Source organism: Gymnoscopelus microlampas (assembly GCF_963454915.1).
Source record: "Gymnoscopelus microlampas genome assembly, chromosome: 12".
Taxonomy (NCBI): Eukaryota; Metazoa; Chordata; class Actinopteri; order Myctophiformes; family Myctophidae; genus Gymnoscopelus; species Gymnoscopelus microlampas.
In genome coordinates, this window is record NC_139949.1 from 24,304,085 (window position 1) to 24,330,180 (window position 26,096).

At 39.6% G+C, this 26,096-nt stretch overlaps 1 protein-coding gene across 1 annotated transcript in view; it reads right to left on the reverse strand.

Annotated features, from left to right (window-relative positions):
• Positions 1–26,096, reverse strand: part of opcml (opioid binding protein/cell adhesion molecule-like) — a 161,427-nt gene that overhangs the window by 51,477 nt on the left and 83,854 nt on the right. The window contains exon 3 of the mRNA XM_084073424.1: positions 8,434–8,559. Coding sequence (XP_083929550.1) covers positions 8,434–8,559 — 126 coding nt within the window. The remainder of the gene's footprint in view (positions 1–8,433; positions 8,560–26,096) is intronic.

A 26,096-nucleotide genomic window follows, 5' to 3' on the forward strand; every position in this document is an offset into this window, starting at 1 on the left:
AGTATATAGAATATATAGGTTTATAGCCTCACAAATACGGCTGTGCAGGTGCTTTTATTTTATATTTATTATTTTGCAATGCTATATGTACAGCTTTTTATGACTATTTTGAATCATCTTACTTTTTTTATTATCTTTGTCTACACTGTTGAGGAAGCTGTAAGTACAAGAATGTCACTGCCTGCAATGCTGCCACATAGATGTACAGTATCGTAACTGCATATCAAAACCTTGAAACTTTCTGCCAATATGCATCTAAATAGTGTTATTTTGGACACATTCATATACACAAAATAGAGTGATACTGTATAGGAATTAAAACTGAATTCTAAACCACTTAATACACATAGAGATTTTGAATAAAACATGTGAGCAATTTGCCTGAGTTCATCACACACTCCATGACAAGAATGACACTAAATTATATTCACTGAGGTGGGGGTCAGATGTGCGCTTTGAGTTATCTATTAATATGCCTCAGGCAAAACAACAGATAGATTGAATTGAAAGACTCTCATTAGTCTTTATAACAGTGGTAAAATATGCAAAATATGCATATGGGTGAAGCGATTTAGTAACTTATTCTGAAGCAATTTCCTTAGGATTGGTGATCAACCAGCTGTACAGCTAATTGACAAAACCCACAATATGCCTCAGATCATTTGTCAGCAGTGGAGTGACGCTTACCATCATGATTTTGGAGTTGTTGGTCTTTTAATGACCTTTATTTGTAAAATGTTGTGCATTTCACGGCCACTATAAACGTGTTACAAAAATGAAAGTTAGTACAAGTGGCAAATCAAGATTTGCTGCTGCAAAGTCGTTGTTTTCATCATGGTACCCATTCTAAATAATTAATCTAATGAATGTGCTTCTGCAACTATATCTGTCAGTATGTTTTACCTAGGTAGGATAATATTGCAGCATATTGCTTGGCACTTCTATATTTTGTATGCAGTGAAGAGAACAAACAGCTCTGAATAAGCAAGTCTTTATTTAGCAAATGCCTCTGGCTGCTTTGATCTCAAAGTAATTCTGAAATTGCTACAAGGCCATTTTTCCCTCATACCCTACAAAACAGCTTACAACTCCTCCTCATAGACCTTTTTAAGCTTAATATTATACCTAGAGGTACACTAAGTAGACCCATATTTTGGGTTAAATGTCAAATAGCATACAGTACATTGATTATAATGCCATAAGGATTTCAAGCACCATTCTTAAATGAGCAGCAGTTGAAGTGGGACTAGCCTCTCTCCTAAAGAGAGCATTGTGCAAGTGTTTACAGTGTGTGTGTGTATGTGTGTGTGTGTGTGTGTGTGTGTGTGTGTGTGTGTGTGTGTGTGTGTGTGTGTGTGTGTGTGTGTGTGTGTGTGTGTGTGTGTGTGTGTGTGTGTGTGTGTGTGTGTGTGTGTGTGTGTGTGTGTGTGTGTGTGCGTGCGTGCGTGCGTGCGTGCGTGCGTGCGTGCGTGCGTGCGTGCGTGCGTGCGTGCGTGCGTGTGTGAGAAAGTGGAGGGAAGGAAACCTACAGTAAAAGATGGTGATGGGCAAGGCAAGGCCAAAGCTGAGACAGACTTTGAAATGAAGGGCAGAAGTTGGCTGTTACTGTGGTGTGTGTGTGTGTGCGTGCGTGCGTGCGTGCGTGCGTGCGTGCGTGCGTGCGTGCGTGCGTGCGTGCGTGCGTGCGTGCGTGCGTGCGTGCGTGCGTGCGTGCGTGCGAGACCAGGTCATCGATCTATAGGAGACTCTTTCAGTCTACTACCGGAGACTCCGCCGGTCATCAAATTATCATAGTTTTTTGGGTGAACTACTCCTTTAAAGCTACAATATGTAAATTGTTCATTGTTACGGTGGTCCACTGCCAAGTCCACTGGGACCACAAACCAGTTACTATGACTCTTGAGTCGAACGCGAACGAAAATCAAAGCCTGGGTACCAAGGCTACTATGACTCGGACATAATAGAATGACTTTGGGCCCTATTGGCCGCGAAAGATGCTTTACCCACTATTTGGGGATAAAGCTTTGCGTGTGGGCCGTGACCATTGTGCGCCACCAGCCTTGTCCCTAAAACAACTGCGCTACCCCTTACATTATGCATAGTGTTTGAGTGTTACAATAATCCAACCAATCAGCGTAGCATTTGATTGCCATTGGGGTAAAATCATATTTGATACATAGAATTATCACCCACACGTTGCTGGTTATAGAGAACTTTAAATTATAGCAATTCCTTGTGTTAATGAGTAATTATACAGATGGTCTGGTGTGGTTATAGCGAACGCACATCTAACAACATTTTATTTGTCTTAGATAAGCTTTACTGGCAACTGCTCATAAAAACACTTATTGACACAAGGAATTAACAGTCACACTTGTGAGGATTACAGTAAAATTGTTATAAAGTGCCGGTGTCCAAGCGTAGTCTATGTGGCTACAGAGTGTGTCTGCAGCCGCCTCTTATGTAACGTCCAATACATTCCGATGTTTTGATTCCAAGCTGTAGCATTTATCGCCTTGGAATAAAATCATATTTGATACACATAATTAACACCCACATGTTACTGATTATAGAGAATGTTATATTATAGCAATCTGTTTTTTTCGGAGCAGCCACCGCCCACCGGGCAGCACAAACCATTGTCTTTGAATAGACTAACATCTTATATAGACACAATTGACACAAGGAATTGACACTCTCACTTCTGCTGATTATAGGAAAATTTGAATCAGAGATTATTTGAGAATTAGGTGTGAGGAAGACATTATGTTGTGTGACTCTTGCGTCTCTGCAAAATGTCCGTTAACATTTTTTCTGTAGCTATATAGAGACAGACACGGCGTGGCACAACAACGCTATGGATTTGCGACATGACGGTACTAGGCTATTTGAGAATATTTATCAGCTGCAAGAAGATTATTCTTCCTCAAAGAGATGCTCTGTATTGAGCGTGAAATGTCCAAACCTCTCCAAAATGTACAGGATGCCACCTGAGGCACGGTCTTGTAAACAACCAAATGGATAAGGCATAAGGGGAGGTATAGAGGTCCCGCTATGCAACTAGCGTTATTTTAATATTCAGTAAAAAAAATGACATGACAATGATTTTATAATGGGGGTGTTTGGGGGGGGGGGCACCAAAAAAAACTTGCTTAGGGCCAAGAAAACCGTAGGTATTCTTGTATGAGCTTGTAGATCAGTTTATTATTCATATTTTTGGCACGCGACACCAGCGCGCAACAAAGTCTAAATCAGGCCTACAGTATATCCCATAATCAGACAGGCTTATTACAATTTTTGCTTTGTTTTCCAGAGGGAGGGAAATATTGCTGCCAAGTGGCATACAATCCCATTTTCTAAGGATATTTTCTGTTACCTACTTAGTGAGAAACACCTGCTCACATGTCTTTTTCTTTTTTTTTTACCCCCTGGTGATTTCTGCATGGTTGATGTCAACCAGCCTGAGTATTATTCTCACTGACAAACGCGTCAGGGAACATGGCATGCCATACATTTGCGCTGCATAATAGTGTGAATTGCAGTCATCATGGGACCAATCACTGACAGACAATGTAATGTCTGTCTATGGTGCCATAGTTTTGTCAATCACTCGCTGTGACACAGTGGGTGAGAAAAGGCTTCCTCACACTTGCCGACACGTCAGATTGGAGTGACCTTCGGAATTATTATTATGTTTTATTTTTTCCAGCTAGACATTTCCCAACTATGATTCAAATTAGGGGGGGACATGAAATAAAATAAAAACTCTCTGCTGAATTTTTTTCTAGAGGATTGATTGATGTACAATGACGTGCTGTCATTCCTATCATACTGTAGATGAGGCTTCATTTTAATGGATGCAATGACAAAAAATATGAAATCAACTGAAACTCAAAGGACAGCAAACGTCACAACAATCTGACAACCTGTGATGTGACTGTAGTACAAACAATTATACATTAATGCGACAAAATAACGAACAACTGACAAGAGAGTGAGTATATGTTCACAACCTAATCAATATAATGAGTCTAAATGGGTAAAATTGATCCATTTAGTATTGTTCTTTGAATTCACTGCTCCCTGCCTGCATATATCTTATCCTTTTGGTGGCCAGCAGCCAAAGATTAAGTGGACATTGTTGAATAATTGATGTTGCACTCACTGACTTGAAATAAGAAGAAGGGCTTGTAGTGCACAAAACAAAGCAGAAAGGAAAATTGATAGGATTAGTGGCCATGGCAGCTAAGAGCTCGTGGGTTTCTCCTTTGCACATATCACAATAGAAATATCAGTTATGGATGTACTGTATGGAGCGGAGCCTTCAATGTCAAAGTTAAAATAACTTACTTTTTGTTGACAATAAGGATTAGATAGCAAACTTTTTGTATTGTTCCTCAGGACAGTTTTCTCCTGTCACTTGCAATGAAATCAGTGAAAGGTGACATGTCTTTCTGCATCACCAGCTGCTACAGTACATTTGCTCGGATAGCTGACACCAGTTTGTGTGAACAGCTGAAATTATATACAGTGGGAAGAACACGCCACTAAATGGAAACATTTGTGATTTTCTGGAAATGTGGCTTAACCGAGGGAGAAGTCTGCTCACTTTAGTACCATCCTAACAGACACAAACACTATCCATGGTCCATTATTACTGATGCTGACAAACATGAAAAGCAAATGGTGAGGAAGCTACAGTAGTCTGGAAAATGCCATGCTGCAGGGAAAACATTTCAAGTTCTCATTGTCAGAGAGGATTTCTTTGGCGCCCCAAACATCCTCACCATCGCCTTTCTTTTCATTAGTGCTACTGAAAAAAATGTCAGCTAAGATAACCCAATATGTTCTCTTTTGACAGCAACCCATGACCAGCACACAACAACAACAGTCTCCCTTCGCAAGCCCAAATATTCACTTTCAGATCATTTTTTTCAGATTGTTTTGAAATTACGGTGCTTTTGAAATGGAGATGATAGAATGAAAATAAAAAAGTACCCAATTTAGCAAAAAACTAATACAAACACAGGTCTACGCCAGGTCAGGTAGGTTGTTGTGGCCTCCTGGTGGCACTATAATAGGCCAATGTGAAAAGGGTGCCATTTGTTCTTAGGCCTTGCACGGCAATTGGACACTGCATTCATGATTTGAGGCATTTTGTTCAAAAAATGTGTTTTGCTAAATTAGACCTGCTGGTGGCGCTGTAACATGCCAATGTTAAAAGGGTGGCATTTGCTCCTCAACATAGTGTGAATGTGCGTGCAAAGTTTGACTGCAATCGGATGCTGCGTTCATGATTTGCGGCATTTTGTTCAAAACAAGCCACTACTTCAAACTTTAGATGTCAATCTTAGCCAATATGAAAAAGCAAACACATCCGTCTTGATCACATGACTATAGAGATCATGTGTACCAATTTGCGTGAAATTTGGATACAATCGGAAGGAGTAATATAAAACAATTGTTTTACATAAGTCGGCCTCCTGGTGGCGCTATAAAAGGCAAATGTGAAAAATGCAGGGCAAGGGTTTTTCTTTGACCTCTAGGGAGTGCGCTTACAAAGTTTTACATAGATCGGTGCAGTTATAGGTAAAAACACGAATCGGCCTGTTATAGCGCCACCATGAGGCTGATTTGAACATTTTCAAGTGGCATTTCTTCCTCGGCATAGTGGAAATACGCGTGCAAAATTTCAAGGAAATTGCATGCTGTGTTCATGATTAGAGGCATTTTGTTCAAAACGGAGCACTCCTGCAAACTTTGGAAGCCATTTTTAGCCAATCAGGATGGAATATGAAAAATCTTAAAGACTCGTTTTGTTTAATGACTATAGAGATACTGTGTACCGATTTGCAGGATTTTTGGACAACATCTGTAGGAGTACTGTCAAAAAATATGTTTTGCACAAATCGGCCTCCTGGTGGCGCTATAAAAGACCCATGTGAAAAATTTGGGGCAGAGGTTCTGCTGTGTTATCCAGGGAGTGTGTGTGCACAGTTTCGCTGCGAGCAAGCCAACGGTGCCGGAGATTAGCTGTACACAGACAGAATGACGGACACACACACGGACGGACGGACGGACGGACGGACGGACGGACGGACGGACGGACAGACGGACGGCAAAACATACTCTCTCGCCATGCCTTCCGGCCTGGCGGAGACAATAATAATAATGATAATAATAACAATGCGTGGTTGAGGTGTTTTTTGATAAAGAACAGGACAATTCTAAGTAGACGCCAGTCGCCAAGACAACCAAGTACATTCCAATATGTTTCCAAACACATTTTAATTGTACCAAAGAACAAAATCAGATGATAAAATAAATGAAGATTGCCACTATGTTCATGAAAAAACATTCTTAAGTAGCCTACACGTGCACATTTTGTTTCTTCATATGTAGCAGTTAATTGCTGTATGTATAACACAATCCGGCCACGGGCAGCCTTGAAAGCGCTGGGTGAAAAATGTGTGCAATTGTGTATGGCTTTGCAACATGCATAACTTGGTTCACTGGCAGTACATAATTATATAAGTAAAAAGGTGCTCAGGTGGACAGACTGTCTGTCTGAAACAACAATGTTTTTCATGAATAGTCCAATTCCCAAATGAAGCCTAATTGAAAGAAACCTCTCACCCTCTCTGCTCAACCAATGGACTTCAGTATGGCATGGTAGGTCGTGCACATTTTTATTTTTGGACTAAAGAGTGTGAAATTGCCAATGGGTGAATCCATCAGCTCTAATAATTGTCTAACCTTACTGGACTGGCACCACCTATTGTACTACTGTACTTATGTCGATGATCCAACTCATATTATTCATATACAGTAGTAACAGTAGTTATCTCTGCCAGGCCGGAGGCGGAGTGTGTGTCCGTGTGTGTCCGTGTCCGTGTCCGTGTGTGTGTGTGTGTGTGTGTGTGTGTGTGTGTGTGTGTGTGTGTGTGTGTGTGTGTGTGTGTGTGTGTGTGTGTGTGTGTGTACGTGTGACTGCATGAGACTGGTGCTAATCTCACAAACCGATGGACTGATTCGCATCAAACTTTTCATGCAGGCAGCCAGAAAGCCACAGAAGACTCCACCACATCCCAACACCACAATCAGAGAGCCGCGCGCCATTGGAACCTGAACCTTTTAGGAACAACTCACGGCCAAAGCACTGGTCCACTTCTCTCCCAACTTGCTACACAAATCACTCATGCAAAAGCTGTCCATGCTGGGTTGTGAAAGGTTATCAACTTTGTGCTTTTGGTCCTGCAATTTCAAGCGACTGACATGGCTGATTAGGACTGGCAATTCATAAAGACCCAGTTCAGTTGAAAGCATAGTGTCCAATATGAACATGGCACAAACTGTCTGGGGTTTCACAGCCTTCTGCTGAATATTCCTGAATGTGATTACGATCCATTCTTCACTTGAACAGTCGGTAAAGAGATTATGATGTTCAGTGGTCATAATAAGGAAAATGAGGGAGTGAACATGTTGATGGAGGAGGTAGGCGACAGTGTCTTGGCTGTGGGTGGCAGACTCCTTCTGGCTTCCTTGTACAGAAACAGGGAAGGAGGGAGGAACAGCTGGGCTGTAGATATTCATGTCATGTTGGAGGCTGAGCATCTGATCCTATAGAGGCAGCACATGACTCACGCTACTGAATGTTCAGTGGGAAGTGTGGGGCCACCGCGATTAAAGCACAGAACACTGTGTGTGTATGTGCGCGCGCACGCACACGCACGCGCGCACGCACACGCACACACGCACACACACACACACACACACACACACACACACACACACACACACACACACACACACACACAGCTACTTGGCTCTCATCCAGGCTTTAGGTGCCAGCACAACAACCCCTACCAAGCCAATGTTGGCCTCTGGCCAAATCATTTGCACAGTTGATTGGAGCCTGGCCCCGTCAGGGCACAGGTTGTGTGGCACCAACCCCTCATCCTCCATGTTGAAAAGAAAACACAGCCTCACTCTACAGATTAAAGGCTGGCATTATTTATCATCATTTCAGTCAGGATATATTCAAACAAAAGCTGTAAATTAATTTAATCCCATAGGAAGGGAACAGCTTGTGTAGGCAAATGTTCTCATTAAAGTGTTGAGAGGATTGCATTGGCTGGGAAGATTGACAAGGGCCACATGCGAAGGAATTGATTCAGTAAACTTACAATGGAACTTAAAGTAATTCTGTTGAAGCTTTGTCAATATCCATTATATAGGAAAACATCTCAAATAACCACTTCATTAAAACTCCAGAGTAGACCATAAGTGAAGTCTTATAATGAAAATAAACTCTGCACACCAGGAATGCTTTGACAAAGAGTGGCCATTATACAGAAATTCTCCACATGGTATCTCATAATTCAGGGAAAAGAAGAGAGCATAATAAGCTTGGTTGATTGATGATGAGCTTACCTCTTGCAGAATGATGCTTCCATATGACACTTGGCTCAGGTCGACCAATCGCCAGGCACATTAGATTGACATTGCTGCCCTCATTTACTGTGATGTCCGTCGATATGTTAGTGATTCTCGCAGGTACTAAAAGGGGAAAAAACGACAAAGTATGATACATGGCTCTGTAGGGGGCAAGCTGTCTAGAAATGGGTCTGTGAGTTTGTCTGTCTGTCAATATATATGTGCCCAGAGCTGATCCAAAATGTTAATGCACACTGCCAGCAGGCAAAGGCAGTACAGTAAATGTGCATTTTTCCCCCCATTATGTTTAATATCTTTTGAAATATTTAAATGTCAGTAAGAGGACTGGGCTGAACCCTTGCCCACATAATGGAGTCATACGTCATATATCATAGATGACTGACCACATGAAGACCAAGATCCATATGGAATATAATATAATAAGTCGTTATTAAACTCGTCTTGTTTTTCTTCATTCAATTAATTACATGCACCTTTCTTTCCTACTAAGTATACAAATAGGATTAGAAAATTCTGAGGATTTGGGAAATTTGACTATTACCTGGCTTACTGTGATATCACATGATTCATTTATACACTGCTCATTAGATGAGCATTAGCCAGATATAAAGTAAAGCATAATTGACAGGCCAGCTGGAGTTAAGTATTGACAGTACTTGTTTATGGGTAACCTATGCCTGACTGTGGGTTGAGACCAAAAGTCATTGGTTAGTCTTAGTTAGTATATAATTTAATTTACCCAAAGAGATTGAACATTATGCTAATGGTAATCCTCCTCACCTGATTTACACATGACCCTTATATTCAACTTGCTATAATATATTCATAGCAGGAACTGTTGTCCTGTTTAGCATACCATTTCAATTTACTTACATGGCAAAGATATATATTTTTTAAAACAGGTAAGATGCATTTTAGTTACACTTACTGTACAGCTTGACTTTATTGAAACTGATCTCTGAACTTAAAAAAACAAAAACAAATGCCACATTACCATATGAAAAGTATTCTGATTCATGTTTCATGAGTCTCAAGACATGCCGTTTTTGGATGTGAAACCAGTGTCACGAGTAAGGACTTTCAAATCTGTACACAGCAATCTACAAGCTCACAATGCACCGCAATGTGACGCTTGTAGATTGGCTATTTCCAGGGAAGACACAGTTTAATAACGATCAAATCAAGTGACAACTCAAAATGGAAATTGACATTCAGTACATGTACACATGGTACCAATTGCACTGAGAAATGTAAAATAAAACTTTCAATTAAATATTGTTGAGCAGAATTGATAGTGTGCATGATGGACTACACTGTAGGGTATCAGAGTAGGCATTGAATATACTGATTCACATGAACATTTATAAACTGACCGTTATCTAACAAATATTTGCAATTATCTACAGGAAAAAATTACTTCTCAATAAGCTTACAGTGTATCACTACCACTGTGTGTTAAAATAAATATATAACACTGTATAGTACATATTATGTATTGCACGTACTGTATAGAATGCATATATAATAGGTGGTTTTCACATTTATTTTGCCCAAGGCAATAGGAAAGTCAATATCTCAAGGCACATCAGGTATTCACTGCAAAAATAGCCGATTTACAAGCTCACGTGACCAAAATAGGGACACCAGTTAAAAGATGAAGTACTTTTTGTATAGTTGTCTATATTGCAATAATGTGCGTTTTTCACAAAAATCCCAAGTCACGCCTGGACTTGTCTCATGGCACACCGTTTCAGAACCACTGCAAAAGTAAATTTATGATTCTGTCTAACTATAAGGTCAAGCAGAGTTCTATTCTCTTTGCTGCAGTTATATTTTGTTTCCTGCTCTGTCAGAAGTTGTGGTTGATCTGTACAAGAATGCTCACCACAAAACACGCTCGCCACGGGTCAAATCCAGCGAGCTCGGAACGGTCGCCAAGCGTAACCTCAGTAAAACTATGTCTAACCCTAACCTTATTCCTGACCTTAACCTCAGTAAAGCTATGCCTAAACCTAACCTTATTCTGAACCTTAACCTCAGTAAAACAAATACAAGAACCGCTGGGGGCGAGCGGTCCGTGAAAAAAATGGGGGGCGACTGTGTTTTGGGGCGAGCATTCCGGTTACCGCAGGCAGCACCTGCTTGACCATAATGAGCTCTAACCAAGATGAATGAATGAAATACTGCCAGTGTGTGGAAGAGGGGACAGGTCCTTCACCTTGATAATGCCAGGGGCTGTGTGATTAAAATGCATCTGTCTTGCCAATTTCCACAGGGGCCTATAGTAGATGTGTCAATCTTCATATCAACATGGCAAAGGTTTCGCAGCAGTAATTAATTGGGAAATGGGATCAAGAGGCTGCCGAAAGAGGAAATGGACACCTTCTTTGGGTGTTTATTTAATCATAGGCCTTCAGTGATGTGACTTCTTCTCCACTTATCAGTAACATTTTCAACCACATTTCCCAATCAAATTTGCTTATTTCAGAGCTAAAAGAGCAGATGCGGTAGTTCATTAGTGACACAATGTGCGGCTTCAACCCGTGTTAACACTATTGCAGACTAATGGCAATGGCATACAATACACTGAGCAATTGCTACAGTATGTGGCCACTCATTTTCACAAGTTATATATTCACAGTATCATTTCTCATTTTGTATGCTCTATGAAGAAATATGATAAGTATGATGTACAGAATGTGAACAATGAACCAACAATATAATGCCACTACAAATTCAGCCACCCAAGATAACAGTATGTGTTAATTAATCATCACATTGTCAAATAGCAATTTGAAATGAACAATGTAGCCTACAGTAGGCTACTTTGTTCCACAATTGAGCAAAGCAACAGTGTTTGTGTATGAGTGGGTAAGTGAGAGAGGTATTTCAGAGCTACCATGTCATGTCATTGGACAACCTCATGCAATATGTCATGTCGTGTTCAGTCATTACCATTTCAGTGAAGTACACAAGGACAGCTGAACGAGAAGGAAAATTCACAAATATTGGAGCCTGGTAAAACACATGAGGCTGCCGGTGCTTAGGAGGGGCTAGACATGAACTAGGTTAGTTTTCCCACCGGTCGGTTGAAGGCAAAGAGTGGTGACACCTGCCTTCAAACTGCCAAGTGTTCTCAGTTCAAAGGCAACTTTCCATGGGGGACTTACTTAAACCCATTGCATGTTGTGTTCTAGGCTCCAGTCCAAAGGGATGAAAGTGCCATTGAAGTGAAACCAAATGGCAGAGTGTGACGTGTTGTGAAAGCTCTTGTGACTTAACATGGGAATGGCATGCATTCATGACAGTTGACTAGAAGTAACATTACAATATTGCCTTGGTATCCTTGTTGTGTAATACGGTAATGTTCTAACATATAAACCACTTGAGACCTATGACCTATATATTTTGTCATATGGTGAATAGAGAAAATAGCAGATCTACCCTGTAGCTCTACAAATTGCTATTTTAGAAAATGTATCCCATTTTTCAAGTTTGAAGTTTGGGGAATAAAAAAAAGATTTTCTTTACATTTCCACCTATAATGTCATACCCAAAATAGAGACAGGGTTAAAGTGGTTCAAATGCATCACCCTATGCATCTGGCAAAGTAAAATATATTGAACTAGAAAAAGCGCTCCTTGGAGCACAGGTCTCCGCTAGGACAGGTAGGTTATTATGGCCTCCTGGTGGCGCTATAATAGGTCAATGTGAAAAGGGTGCCATTTCTTCTTAGGCCTTTCCTGGCAATCGGACACTGCATTCATGATTTGAGGCATTTTGTTCCAAAAATGTGTTTTGCTAAATTAGACCTGCTGGTGGCGCTATAACAGGGCAATGTGAAAAGGGTGGCATTTCTCTATTTTACAATAGTCAGCCTCCTGGTGGCACTCTAAAAGGCAGATGTTAAAAATGCAGGGCAAAGGATTTTCCTTGGCCTCTAGGGAGTGTGCGTGCAAAGTTTTACGCAGATTGGTGCAGTTATAAGTAAAAACACGAATCGGCCTGTTATAGCGCCACCATGAGGCTGATTTGAAAATGTTAAAGGGACATTTCTTCCTCAGCCTAGAGGGAATGTGCATGCAATTTCACGGAAATCGCATGCTGCGTTCATAATTTCAGGCATTTTATTCAAAACAAACCTATCGCAAACTTTGGAAGCCAATGTTAGCCAATTATGAAGGAATATGGAAAATCGGACAGATCCGTGTTAATCACATGACTATAGAGATACTGTGTACCGATTTGTGTGATGTTTGGACAAAATCTGTAGGAGTAATATCCAAAAATGGGTTTTGCTAAAATCTGCCTCCTGGTGGCGCTATAACAGGCCAATCTGAAAAATTCGGGCAGAGGTTCGGATTTGGCATCCAGGGAGTGTGTGTGCACAGTTTCGCAGTGACCGGGGCAACAGTGCCGGAGATTAGCTGCTCGCAGACAGACGGACACACGGACGGACACACATACGGACGGACAGTGTGCAAAACATAGTTAGGGTGCAAAACATAGAATTCTAATAATTTGCATAACTGACATGAAGGTAGTGGCTGCAAGATAGCTTTGCAACCATACACGACAAGATAACGCCACAACCAAAACTGCCCAGTGGCTCAGAGCTGTGAGACAAAAATGAATCCATGACCTCAACCCAGAAAAGCGTACTTCATAGTTGACTGGGTCCATTTAGAGTTGCATGGGATGATGCCGAGTAAACGAAGCGCTTAGGTGCACAGAGTTTTTCCCCCTCCGAAAATCCTGATTATCATTCAATCATGACTTTTAGCGTGTCCTTCAATTATCCTAAACCAATTCTGACTCTGCAATGATTGACTTATCCCTTGGATTCAGGTAATGAGGCACACACAAGCTGATTGAAAATATAAACTGACATGAGGAGATGTACACAATATAAAGACTAATGCATAATGTATGCACCATCACATGACTGAAAATCACAAAACTGAAAGGTCGATGTTTGTGTCACAAGGGCCTTTCTCAAGACTAAAGTGGCACAGTGCTTAAAATACAACCCATAATTACATGATTGTCCACCACAGCTGTGTTGGAGGTGTGTCCATGATTGCGCGCGTGTGCACACACACACACACACACACACACACACACACACACACACACACACACACACACACACACACACACACACACACACACACACACACACACACACACACACACACACACACACACACACACACACACACACACACATCTGTGGGGATGCAATCTTGTTGTCAGTCATCCTTTTAAAAAAAACATGTTATCAATCAAGATAATCAAATAGAAAAGGGGCAAGACATAGACCAACTCTTGACAATTCCACACAACAACAAGATTGTCAACAGTTGTTCTATGTCTTGCCCCTTTTCTATTTGATTATCTTGATTGATTTGAGCCCCCCCAACACACACACACACACACACGCGCACACACACACACACACACACACACACACACACACACACACACACACACACACACACACACACACACACACACACACACACACACACACACACACACACACACACACACACACACACACACACACACACACACACACACACACACACACACACACACACACACACACACACACACACACACACACACACACACTTGTGTCTAGGTGCAACGTGTGGTTACCTTGTACATCTGTTCTTTTTGGCAAGCGACAGCGACACTGTTGTGCGATGGAGTATCAATTAAGCCAGAAACTACAATATTACAAAGAATACTGCTACTCTGTGGTTGATGTAAATCCATGAATGGATTTTTTTTATATTTTAAACAAACGTGCTAAAATTATGGTCTTCTTAAATTATCATTTAAAACCAGAGGGCATTAACACATTTTAAGTAGATCGATTCTAGACAATAAAACCGTCAAAACTGGATGCTCTGTGCTTACAAATTAACATGCAAACCATCAGATCAAACTCTCTCAGCCTGCCACACTTAGCATCAGGCGATCTACCTCAAATATTGAACTATTTCCTTGAAATATGGTGCTTTCACCTTTATCTATATGTATTAATTAATTGATCATTATCAGATCTTACAGCATACTGTATGTACTATATTTGGAGAATGTCACAATAAAACCTCAAAGCTCAGCACACTTTGTGACTCAATCCGAATTATCAATGGTGTTACACTTATCTAAACAGCATTACTGTAACTTAGATGTTCCATAAAGGCCTGTCTTGCCTTCTTCAATGTGTTCGTCAATCTCCTCTACTCTGTTTTTGTTAGCTTTATGCTCTTGCCTGCGGGTCCATCTTCTCAAATATCACACATATTAAACGGCTTCTTCTGAAATAAACGGTGTTGTAAACTGAAGCAGACTGAGCTACTGTTCATTTTCTGCTTTATTTCCGGAGGCAGTTTGGTGTTTGAGAGCGAAAGAGAAAAGGAAAACTTCTGGTCCCATTCATTTTTTAGGACAACTAATGAAATATTGTTTTCTGACAGTATACTGGCTACTGCCAAGTGTGTAGGTGACTCAGCGAGAGCACATGTTCAATCTGCATGGGTTGGCTATGTGTGTGATGAAAATAATGAGACTGGTGCACCTTGGTGGCATACTGAGTATGTGTGGTAAGCAGTGGTGTAAAGTAACTGAGTACAATTACCCAAGTAGAATTTTGAGGTACTTTTACTTTACTGGAGTATTTCCATTTTTCAATACTTTTACTTCTACTCCACTACATCTCAGTGGCAAATATTGTACTTTTACTCCACTACAATTATTTGAAAACTTTAGTTACTATAGTTACTTTGTATATTTTGATTATTATTACAACACATATATTAACCACTTCAACACTATATTTCGGCCACTTTCAAAATATTTTTATACATTTTATACATTTGTAAACTTCTGAAATGAGACTGCATAATGAGTACTTTCTACTTTTGGTACTTTAGGTGCATGTTTGATACTGTACCAATACTTTGGTACTTTTACACAAGTACATTTTGAATTCCAGACTTTTACTTGTAACTTAAGTAAAAAATCGGAGTACTTTTTCTACCACTGAAGAACGTTGGGTTACCTGCAAGCCTTATTTCCATTAGCTCTAATGCTAACTTCAAGTCCTCCATTAAGAGCTAGCTGAATAGCAGCAGCTGTACCTAATTATAACCATCATCTAGTTGAGTTGTAAGTAACAGTTTCCATACCCATGTTGTTTTTTTTAGTTGTCTAGTGCATTGCAAGTTGTATGAATTTAAGATGGCAATCTGTAAGTATTGACAATACTGTTGACTTCTGTCTATTCTTGCCCATTGGCAGGCACACCTAAACCTAACACACCCATTATACATTGTGTTAGCTGCAGCTGGGTGAGAGTATTAAGTGGATATCTAACATCAGCTGAGTTTATCAGCTAATGTCAACACCGACCGCATGATTATCTTTTCAATCTGATCATGCAATCCTGTGCTAACCAACAATAATCACTATTGGGAATTTTGCCATAGGGTTGACGTTACAGGGGTGCAAAAGCAAATACGTGTGTAATACCAGTTTGAAAACACTGAAGTATGTCTCCAGTACTTATTTCAGATGTCTTTATGTATAACCACATGGTAGAAGTACTGTACATGTCCACCGTCATGGATTCTAGGGGTTCCCATCCACCGTGGAGCATCCAGTTTGCCGAGCATTCAGACGCGAACACAACCGCCCGTGTTTGAGGGAGCAAAAAAAAAAAAAAAAAAAAAAGATTGTCTATTCTAAATAAAAAAGATTGAAAGAAGGCCAACTATCAATTTCCTAGTACTTGCTCATTCAATGCTCATGCATTGAATCGCTATATGTTACTGCAGAATAATAACAGTAAGGAGGTTTCCTTGCATTTGTGGTTTCAGCCTTGACACTTCATTATGTGTTGGATGTCAAGCATCATTTCCCCATGAATCTTTAAGAGACCTTGTTGAAGTGCCTGATGAAGTGGGAGACTACATTTACACACTACATTTATGTCTCTCAATGTTTGCTGATAACAGACAGCCCATGTCATGACAGGCTGATTGTTGCATCAATTGCTGATTGCATGACAATGCCCACTGCCACAGGCTGTATTATAATGCCATATTATATGGACAAAAGTCTTATTTCAGCCAGGCACAATTTCATAAGCTGGACTATAAAAACAGTTATTGTGTGTGCCTGTATACTGTAGGCTATATGTCCAAATACGGATACCCTATCATTAATATTGTAATTTTAACCTTGACCATGGATTCCTTCATTTGCTACACAGCTGCTACAATATACTGTATGCACAGCAAGTTCCTGTATGTTTGATTGGGTTTAAAAGCTGTCAGTCAGAATCTAAAGACTACTTGACACTTTCAAAAGCAAAATAATGTGTTTATTTGAGCAGGCAAGTCAGTCAAGAACACATTCTTATTTACGAGGACAGCCTGGGACAGCTATTCTCCGGCTTCTGAGAACCAGCTCCAGCTCCAAGGCCAGTGCCTTGGGCCCAGTCAGTCCAGCTGGGTTCGAACCCAAGGCCCTCTTGCTACAAGCTACAAGCTCACAACTCGTAGCACTGATCTCCCCATAAATCAGTGTCAAAGAGGAACAATAAAATAACACAGGTCATTACATATAATTTCTATATTGTCACTGTGGCAAACCTTGTATGTCCAAAATCGGATATTGAAAAAAAGAAAATGGAACCATTGTAGTTAATACTTTTCATTGGTTAAACTTAAAAAAATACCCGATTTTGGGCATGTTATTATTATAGGCAAACAATGTAATAATTTTTCAAAAATAGCAAAAATGTCATATCTAAACTCACAACATGTCATACTGCAACACTTTGCATTGCAAGCTTGTAGATTGGCTAATTTAGCTAGTTTTGTACAACACTGTCAAATGACTATGTATGTATGTGTAAAATAGGGCATTAACTTGTGAGAAATCATAAAAAGATCAAATATGGAGATACAAGGTTTCTTCCCAACAGCAATGATTTAATATGTTATATGGTACCGTCAAGCACAACGAGTAATAAAGGCAATAAGAAAATGGTAAAAAAATAAAAAATGATGATGATTAATAATCGTGATTACAATATTAAGCAGTGCAATTGGGATTATCATCATAATCGTGCAGCCTAGTGGTCCGTGTCACTGGGAGGTTCTGAGTTCCATCCCTGACTGACTCAAATCAAATACTTAAAATATGGGAGCTGATGTTTCTCTGCTTGGCATTCAATGTTTAACCCATTAAGACCGGGAACGCATCTATGTCAGTTTTAGATTTCTTTGGCAATTATTTCGAAAAATCATGAAAATGTGTGCAAATCTTTGAATATATATATATTTTTTAAAGCAAACATTTTTAACTCAAATCTTTGCCTCTGGGGACTCTACAATGTCTTCTAAATCCTAACATTTTCTTTTTTTTTAACTTATGTTGCTATATATCAGTGGTTCTCAAACTTTGTCATGTCAAGGACCCCCAAAATGATATGTATTTGGCCACGGACCCCCATCTCAAAATATTTTGTTCCAGGGACCCCCCCCCCCCCCCCCCAGAAGCAAAGATTTGAGTTTAAAATGTCTCTAAAAAAAAAAAAAAAAAAAATATATATATATATATATATATATATATATATATATATATATATATATATATATATATATATATATATATATATATATATATAATCGCGAACAAATGTTCACGATTTTTAAAAAAATAGCATATCGCCGCGCTATGAACTTGTATATCTGCTATTTTTGAATAGCCCAAAGAAATCTTAAATGACACAGATGCGTTCCCGGATTGAATGGGTTAAAAGATAGATTTGGGGTAAGCCCCTGTAATGGACCGGCTTCCTGTGCAGAGGGCTATACTGTATGCTTACGGTAAGCTGCTTCATGCCTCAGAGACAGCACATAATCTCCTTAGCAATGAGCCGCATCAGCTTGAACAAGGCTTGCTTACTTTTGAAATTATGCATCAGATGAACCCATTATTGTCCAATTTTAATGGCTAATTGGCAAATACACATTACGGCACTGTGCCAGGGTAGCCCAGGGTACAATTCTACCATAGAAATGTGCAGACAATTAATAGTAAACAAATGTTATGGAATACTGCATTTGAAAGGTTATGTTTGCCATTGGATGAATACCAATGAAGGTGCTATAACAATCAGGCATGTGCTCGTATTGTAAACAATGTCGCTACGTAAAGGCAAATGAAAGCAGCATCTATCAGGTCAAATACCCATAAAGCTCAGTAGGTGAGAAATGTAATGTGAAATACCATTACCCACCCACGGCCAGCATCAAGAATGAAGGAACACTTTTAATATGTTACACAAGTAAAGTTTATAGGGCTTGCTCTCCAATTTCAGTTATCCTAATGTTGTGGAATATTTCAAATGCCTCATTACTTGCACTTTGCGGAAAGAAGAGTAGCTTCTCTCTGCTCTATAATGAGGCCTGAAGCTTATTAGACCGATGTGCATTGAATTTGAAAGGGCCAGTGCTTCCTCTTTCTTTTCCCCATAGCAGAGAAGGCTTGGGTCCTAATCACAAAAACACAGAGCCACATCATTACACTTGACGAAACTAAAGGGGATAATCCTGTAGCCCATTTACGGTGTTATATAATTGAATTGAATTACTCTTGCCCTTTAACGTATCACAATGTCTGTGGCATTATTTTCCAAGAGATGGTGTACATGTATGCTGCAACACCCTCACCCCAAATGCTTGCCCTGAAATGGCCACATGAATCATAGTGTTCCTTAACTCATTAAAGCGGGACATTTTAAATATGAACCACTTTAACCATTATTTTATACTTTGGCTATTCAAAAATAGCAGATATACAAGCTCATAGCGTGTCACTTCATGCCGCGTTACGAGCTTGTAGATCTGCTATTTTTTTTTAAATCGTGAAAATGTGTGATTTTTAAAAAATATCTATATTTCTTTCATGCGAACACTTTTAACTCAAATCTTTGCCTCTGGGGGTCCCTGGACCAAAACATTTTGAGATTGGGTCCATTGCCAAATCCATATAATTTTGACATGAAAAAGTTTGCGAACCACTGACATAGAAACATGTTTTTCAGAAAACTGTTAGGATTTAGAAGACATTTGTAGAATCGCCCTCAGGTCTTAATGGGTTAACCAAGTCTAATGTGAGAAGTGTTGCTAATGCAGCTGCTCCCCGTGGTCTAGCCCTGCGTTGTCAGTGTGTGCCACTACTGCTGGGAAGGCTAAACGGATTAACAAAATGCTCAACTCACTGCGTTTTCCCTGTTAGCTAGGATTGGAAGAAGTAAAGACTTAAAGGCTATAAAAATAAGTTAGGGCAATGATCCTTTCTTTCGTTCTGTGTTTACATGTTAGAAATATGCAATAATTCAAGCAGGGACAAATGTCACCTTTATTCTAAAACAGACTTCTGTCCTCAATATTGAAATGGAATGGTTAGGTTTAGGATTGATGGGTTCAGTGTGCGAAAACCATTAGCTATTACCACCATGTCCTACTGTATGTGCCATATAATGGATGGGCTCATAGCCCTTTTCACACAACTGGAAGATACTGAGCAATGCATGATCCATCAATAGCATGTTGCATTAGTAGCAGGACCATGCACAGACTCTTGGAAGGGCTGTTGCTAGGGGAAAGGCCATGGGGTCATCAAAATAAGTAGTGTTTATTTTAGTGTACAAGTGGAAAAGTGTGGTGCAAAAGGAAATGTCATGGAGGTCACCAAAATCAGCAGGTTTCATCCTCCGTGGAGCATGAAGGTGCACAGCACATTCTATGTCAATTCATGCTGTAATATTCACAGTAACTTGTGAGGGCCTAAGACAGATGGATGGACCTAACCCATTAAACAGCCTATCAATGGAACCTAGCAAGTTCACACATGAGGGTATGACATGCATGAGACAGACGTGCTAGGCATGTCATTACACCAGATTTTTTTTGGAGGGTAAAACGTGAGTCTCTGCCAATGAATGGATCAAATAATTTCCTGAAAATCTGTACTTGTGTCTTACAGAGAAATGGGGCAAGGCTCATGGATGCCAGTCATGATGGCATAACCTAGGGAGGGCAAATGTTGGTTGACTGCTTCTGTAGTCCTAACCCTAACCCAGCAAAAGAAAATGGGCGATCATTGAAGGGCTGCGCAATTTACAGAAAAAGCCAACAAATCATCATTTATCCATTTTAAACGAAATCAGTTGAACGCATCTGTCATTTGCCTGTAAATATGAAGATAATGCTTAATTATCTAATCAGATTTAGTACTGGAGGGCTTAGATTCTGGAGGGAATAAAAATAGTCAAATTCGCCATTTGGTTGTCAAGTAAAATCAGCTGATCACAAATTGTGTAAATTGCATATCTTATAAGACTTGTCAGATTGGTGTACTTGCTTGTGCTGTGTCAAATTGCAGAGCCTTGGGCTCTTTCTCGAGCACTGTTAAGTAGTACTAATAATCTGAAACTTAAATTTGTAATTATTATGTCATTATGTTAAAATACTAAATTAGCGCACTCAATCATTTTATTTTGATCAGCATAATTATTTAGAAAGTTGCTTCATATTTAACTAGAAAAGGGCACTCATCGGAGTGCAAGTCTATTCAGGGCCCGCAAATTTTGGAAGGCAGTCATAGCCAAATGGAATGGAACCTGAAGAATCTGACTGATACATCTTGATCCAAAGACTCCAGACATAATGTGTACTGAGTTGTGTGTGTTTGGGACAAGAATTGTAGGAGTAGTAGCAAAAAGTGGTGTAAAATCTACTTCTGGCACAAATGGTCTATATGGGAGTAGCGTTATGATCTAAGGAATCCAGGGGATTTTTTAAATATTTTTTTCATTGAACAGTTCAATAGTTATAGACCAAAACGTGAAGTGGGCTGTTAAAACGCCACCATGAGGCTGATTTGAAAGAATTGGGGTGAAAGTTATTCATTGGCCTACAGGGAGTATGCGTGAAACGTTTCATGCTGATTGGTCCGACGGTGCCGGAGATTAGCAGCTCACGGACACATGGACGGACAAGGGCAAAAACATAGTCTCCGGCTTTCGGCCATCCGGCCTGGTGGAGGCAATAATCTTCCCAACTCCTGAAATTGTGGCAAATGGCATGAATAGCACCTAAAGGCTATGCACCTGTGCAGGGGATAAACATGCGCTTTTACCCCCTTGTCTATTACACAATGTGCGAGTGAAATTAACCATGTGGAATAGCACATCCAAATACCATTTGTTTCCACTGAATTAATGAACCAGTTCCTTGTAATGACAGTGTTGATACCACGATAGCTAAGATCAAATTACTTTGCTAGATCAGTTACAAAGTCTTTAGATCATAATAGCCTTGTTTTCCCTGTTAGCTTTAACGTTGTAATCAAGTAATCAAGTGCACCACTCTAATTAACAATTTCACTATGCTCAGTAAGTACAATATTCAAGGGTTTAAAGTACAGTAACTTTTCCAAGGCTTACTAGTTCACATATTATACGTATATAAAATAAAAGTCATATACTGTTCTGATGCTGTAAAACCTTTTCTATCTTGCTCAAACAGTGTATTTCATTTTACATTGAAAATCTTGAATTATTTGGGAAAACTATGAATGAAATATTATGGTTCAATTTCTGTCAAATATGTTCTTACTGCTACAATGCTACCATGCCAAGCCTCTCTTCTATGACTTTTTAAAAGGGCTGGTTCAGAGTGTTTGACCTACAGTATAATGTTATTTATTACTGCCACCAGTATTTTCTTTACTGCTAGCTGCTTCTGGCCTTCTGTGCTCGCAAGAGTGGAAATGGAATCCACACTCCTCTCAATGCACCCCAAGAGAATAAAGTCGAATTTATAGTCTTTGATACGCTCTCTTGCCGAGAGTATCAAATTCACAAGGGCAATACTGACAAATCCAGTCAAAATCATGTTTTAAATACCACAAAAAAGCATTGGTCATAACTGTCATCTATTTAGACATATGCACAATTTAAGAGGCATCAATATTGAATCTAATGGGTTTCATAGATTAATTGCACACTCATGTGCAGAGTTGATTCAACTCTGAGGGAGCAGAGTTAAATTAACCCCAATGATGTTAAAGTGTAATTGAGCAGGAATAATGTGGGCAGGAGGGTGGGTGGTACAGTAGGTGCTGGTGAAGTGGGTGTGCTGTTCGTATAAATAAATAACCGATCTACAAGCTCACTACGTTTCCACTGCTATAGCATATAGTTTCTCTTAAACTCTTAACAGATTCTAACTTATGAAAAATGTCTCTCAAGTACCATATCTCTGCAACAAGTTCCATAACAAGTTGCACAAAACAAACATTGCAATGTGACAAAATGATGCCAAACACTGCAGACAAAAATCTAGCTTACCCTGACTCATGCAAGAAGTTAAAGACTGTGTGGGAGAGAAGAGAGTTCATGAAGGTAATGACCCTGAACCAAATTACTCGAGTGTTCACTATATATTTAAATACTTGTCAGTCTGCCAAACAGCTACAGTACTGTAACTCAGTTGCTAACAATCAAAAGTGACAAATGTTGTCAAAATAGCATCAGTTCAGATTTAACTCTTAGTCACAAAATTTCAAAATATGTTTGAGTTAACCACATGAACCCTACAGTACTTAGTTGACTGCAGTCCTCCAGGTTTCTATATTAGGCCACCTCCTTTTTCCCTTCTATACTAAATATTTGTGCTGAATTTTCACCCCAGAATAGGGACGGTAGGGTTTAAGTTGCTAAGAGGGTAAGGTTAGAGTAGTTGAAATGCAGCTGTTTCACAAAAGTACTATCCCAATTACTTATTACAGTAAATCAACAATCCCATGTTTCTAAATTGATAAATAGATACCGCATAAAGTCAACAGGTATTATTACGTTTGCTAGTACCATGTATAGTGAATTAGAATCCCAGCTGTTAAAAAGAAATGTGGATGTTATGAAGTAATGTAGGTGTCATTATGACCCTAAGATCTTGCTGTAGACTTTCACGATCCAAAGGAGAAAAAAAGCAAGCATTGCAGATATTTGCTTATACAGGGAGCAGAGCAAGCTTAAATTGAGACAGTTTAACTACCACTTCATGTTGATATCGATTGGGTCCTTGGTGTAACTTCTACAATAACCATAACATTATTCTATAGGGTATGCATTACAATGCATTCCTGGATGCTACTCTTTCTGACACTGTTGCTTAACTGCAGACGGTCTGGTTTTTCTGTGCAGTCACCATGGAAGCAGATGCCCTATATTCCTGCGGGTATCACTTGACAAGGTCACTGGGCTGATTGATGCTAGCCTCCAGAGTCCTTCCCTGTGTTCAGGTTCAACTCGGATCTCCATTTCAGTGGTGCTAGAGAGAAGAGGGCTTGGGAGAGTCTATGGGGACCAGAGGAACACTAACATCCCCATGGAATTAATATTTCATAGCCATTAAGGTGGGATTCTATACTGTACTCAGGCACAACTTGCATCTGAGTGTGACATAAATGTATGCAACCTCCCACCAGGAGAGGGAAATCCGCTCAACGAACGAGCTGAGAGGCAATGTAATTTACATGACTTTATGCTCACTGTATTTGAACGCTTGTACTGCTGCATCTACAATCAGACGGACACAAACTGTACATCATGCCACCATGAAAGCTGTTCCATCCTGGGAGACACATTTGTCACACTATTGTATGTTTTTCCAACCTCACATACTTACTCTATATGGAAATAGCCTGTTGCAAACCCTAAATAAATTGTCCACTCTATTACTGACACTTTCAAGCACTAATAGCAATAAAGAGGACAGAGAGGCCACATATTAAACATATTTTTAAGAATTACTTATTCTCCTTTCTTGCAAAACTGGTGACAAACTCCATCTAAATATTTTGAAGTATCATTCTTACAGTACGCCTTTAAATTGAGGCCTTGATATCTTCTTCACCAGATTACACTTTACTGTTAACAATGAGGGTGGGGTTACTCCAACAGATTAGAGCCTAGTGATAGATTTTCATTGCACTGAATAGCTGCATAATAGCCATACTGATCATTTCTAACTATGCATAAATAGCCCAGTGGGTGGTGAACAAGGGAGTGTGCTAAATTGATGTAGCATGCACTCACTATGCTCCTTATAGGTGCATTTTATGTCTCAGCCCAAAATGAAATATTACAACACACTTAAAAGGGGACTATGGCAATACCTGGGCTGTGGTTAGCTGAGACAATTTATATGAGGCAATCTGACAATTTCACATTCAATCCTGGAGCAGGTGAACTCTAGGAAGCACCATTTATTTTTTTGCTTGTTGTCTTGGTGTATCATAAGAATAAGCTGTGAGCCTAATTGATACTTTGTCCTATGATGGTGTCGCCTATCGGAAATAGCTAATCTACAACCTCACTGCAAATTTTGGCACACAACAATGTCGTAATAAGACTGAATTCAGCTTTATAAGCAAGCAGAATATTGTGGCTCCTTTTGAGTTTGAAATATGAGCTACAGTAGCAGCATCCAGGTAATTCATGAGGTTACAGAGGGTCAGACAAAAAGGACAGATAAAGTGCAGTGGAAAATCTAATTGAATACGTCTATCCAAGCAAATGCTAAGATATAACACCCTGGGCTTAATTAAAAATGTCCTGTATAAAGCACCTTCATCTAAGCTTCAGTAATGAGTTAATAACACATCATTATGAACCATATCGCGTGACAGAAATGCTCCACGTTAATTACAGTTTTCAATGAGGTCTCAGCATCACCAATTTGTTCATGAAGGACACGTGTTGGTGAATTTCTTCCGCAAGCTGATTAGTGGCTGCAGTTTTTTTCAAATAATTTTATTACCACATTCTATAATTAGGATCAAACGTTATGCATAAAGGTTAATTTGTACTACGTGATCTTATGTTGGTATGAAGTTACTTACGTTTTTTTAAAAGGCAACAAAATAAGCCTCTGTGGTTTCAAATCTCTAGTGGTGCAATCGGCTGACCTTCAGGTCAATGTGATTACATTCCTTTTGTCAGTGGCAGTGTAATCCTACTGTAAAAATATGATTCACACCAAAGGAATCTCCTACAATTATTTAATCTAACTTTTAATTGTCAGGTGTTAAAATGTCTACATGATCTGGACTTCACAGGCAGCCCCATAGCTGTGATTGTTGTTTTTGGAGACTAATCATGAATGAAATAGATTTTATTTGAAAAGATAACGAGAGTCTATCCACTGGCAGCTAAGGTCAAAAGCCTATACTAAGCTGACCCATTTGGATTTAGAATAGTGGTTTAGAACAGTGGTTCTCAAAAACAACAGATCTACAAGCTCACAGCGTGTCACTTTGTGCCGTGCTGCGAGCTTGTACATCTGCTATTTTTGAATATTTTTTGAAAAATCTTGTAAGTGTTTAAAAAAAATGTTGTCTTCTCTTCTGGGGGGCGGGGCCTGGCACAAAACATTTTCAGATGGGTGTCCGCGGCCAAATATATATATATAAGTTTGGGGGTCCTTGGCATGAAAAAGTTTGAGAACTACTGATTTCGAAGGCCTCAGGTCTTAATGGGTTAA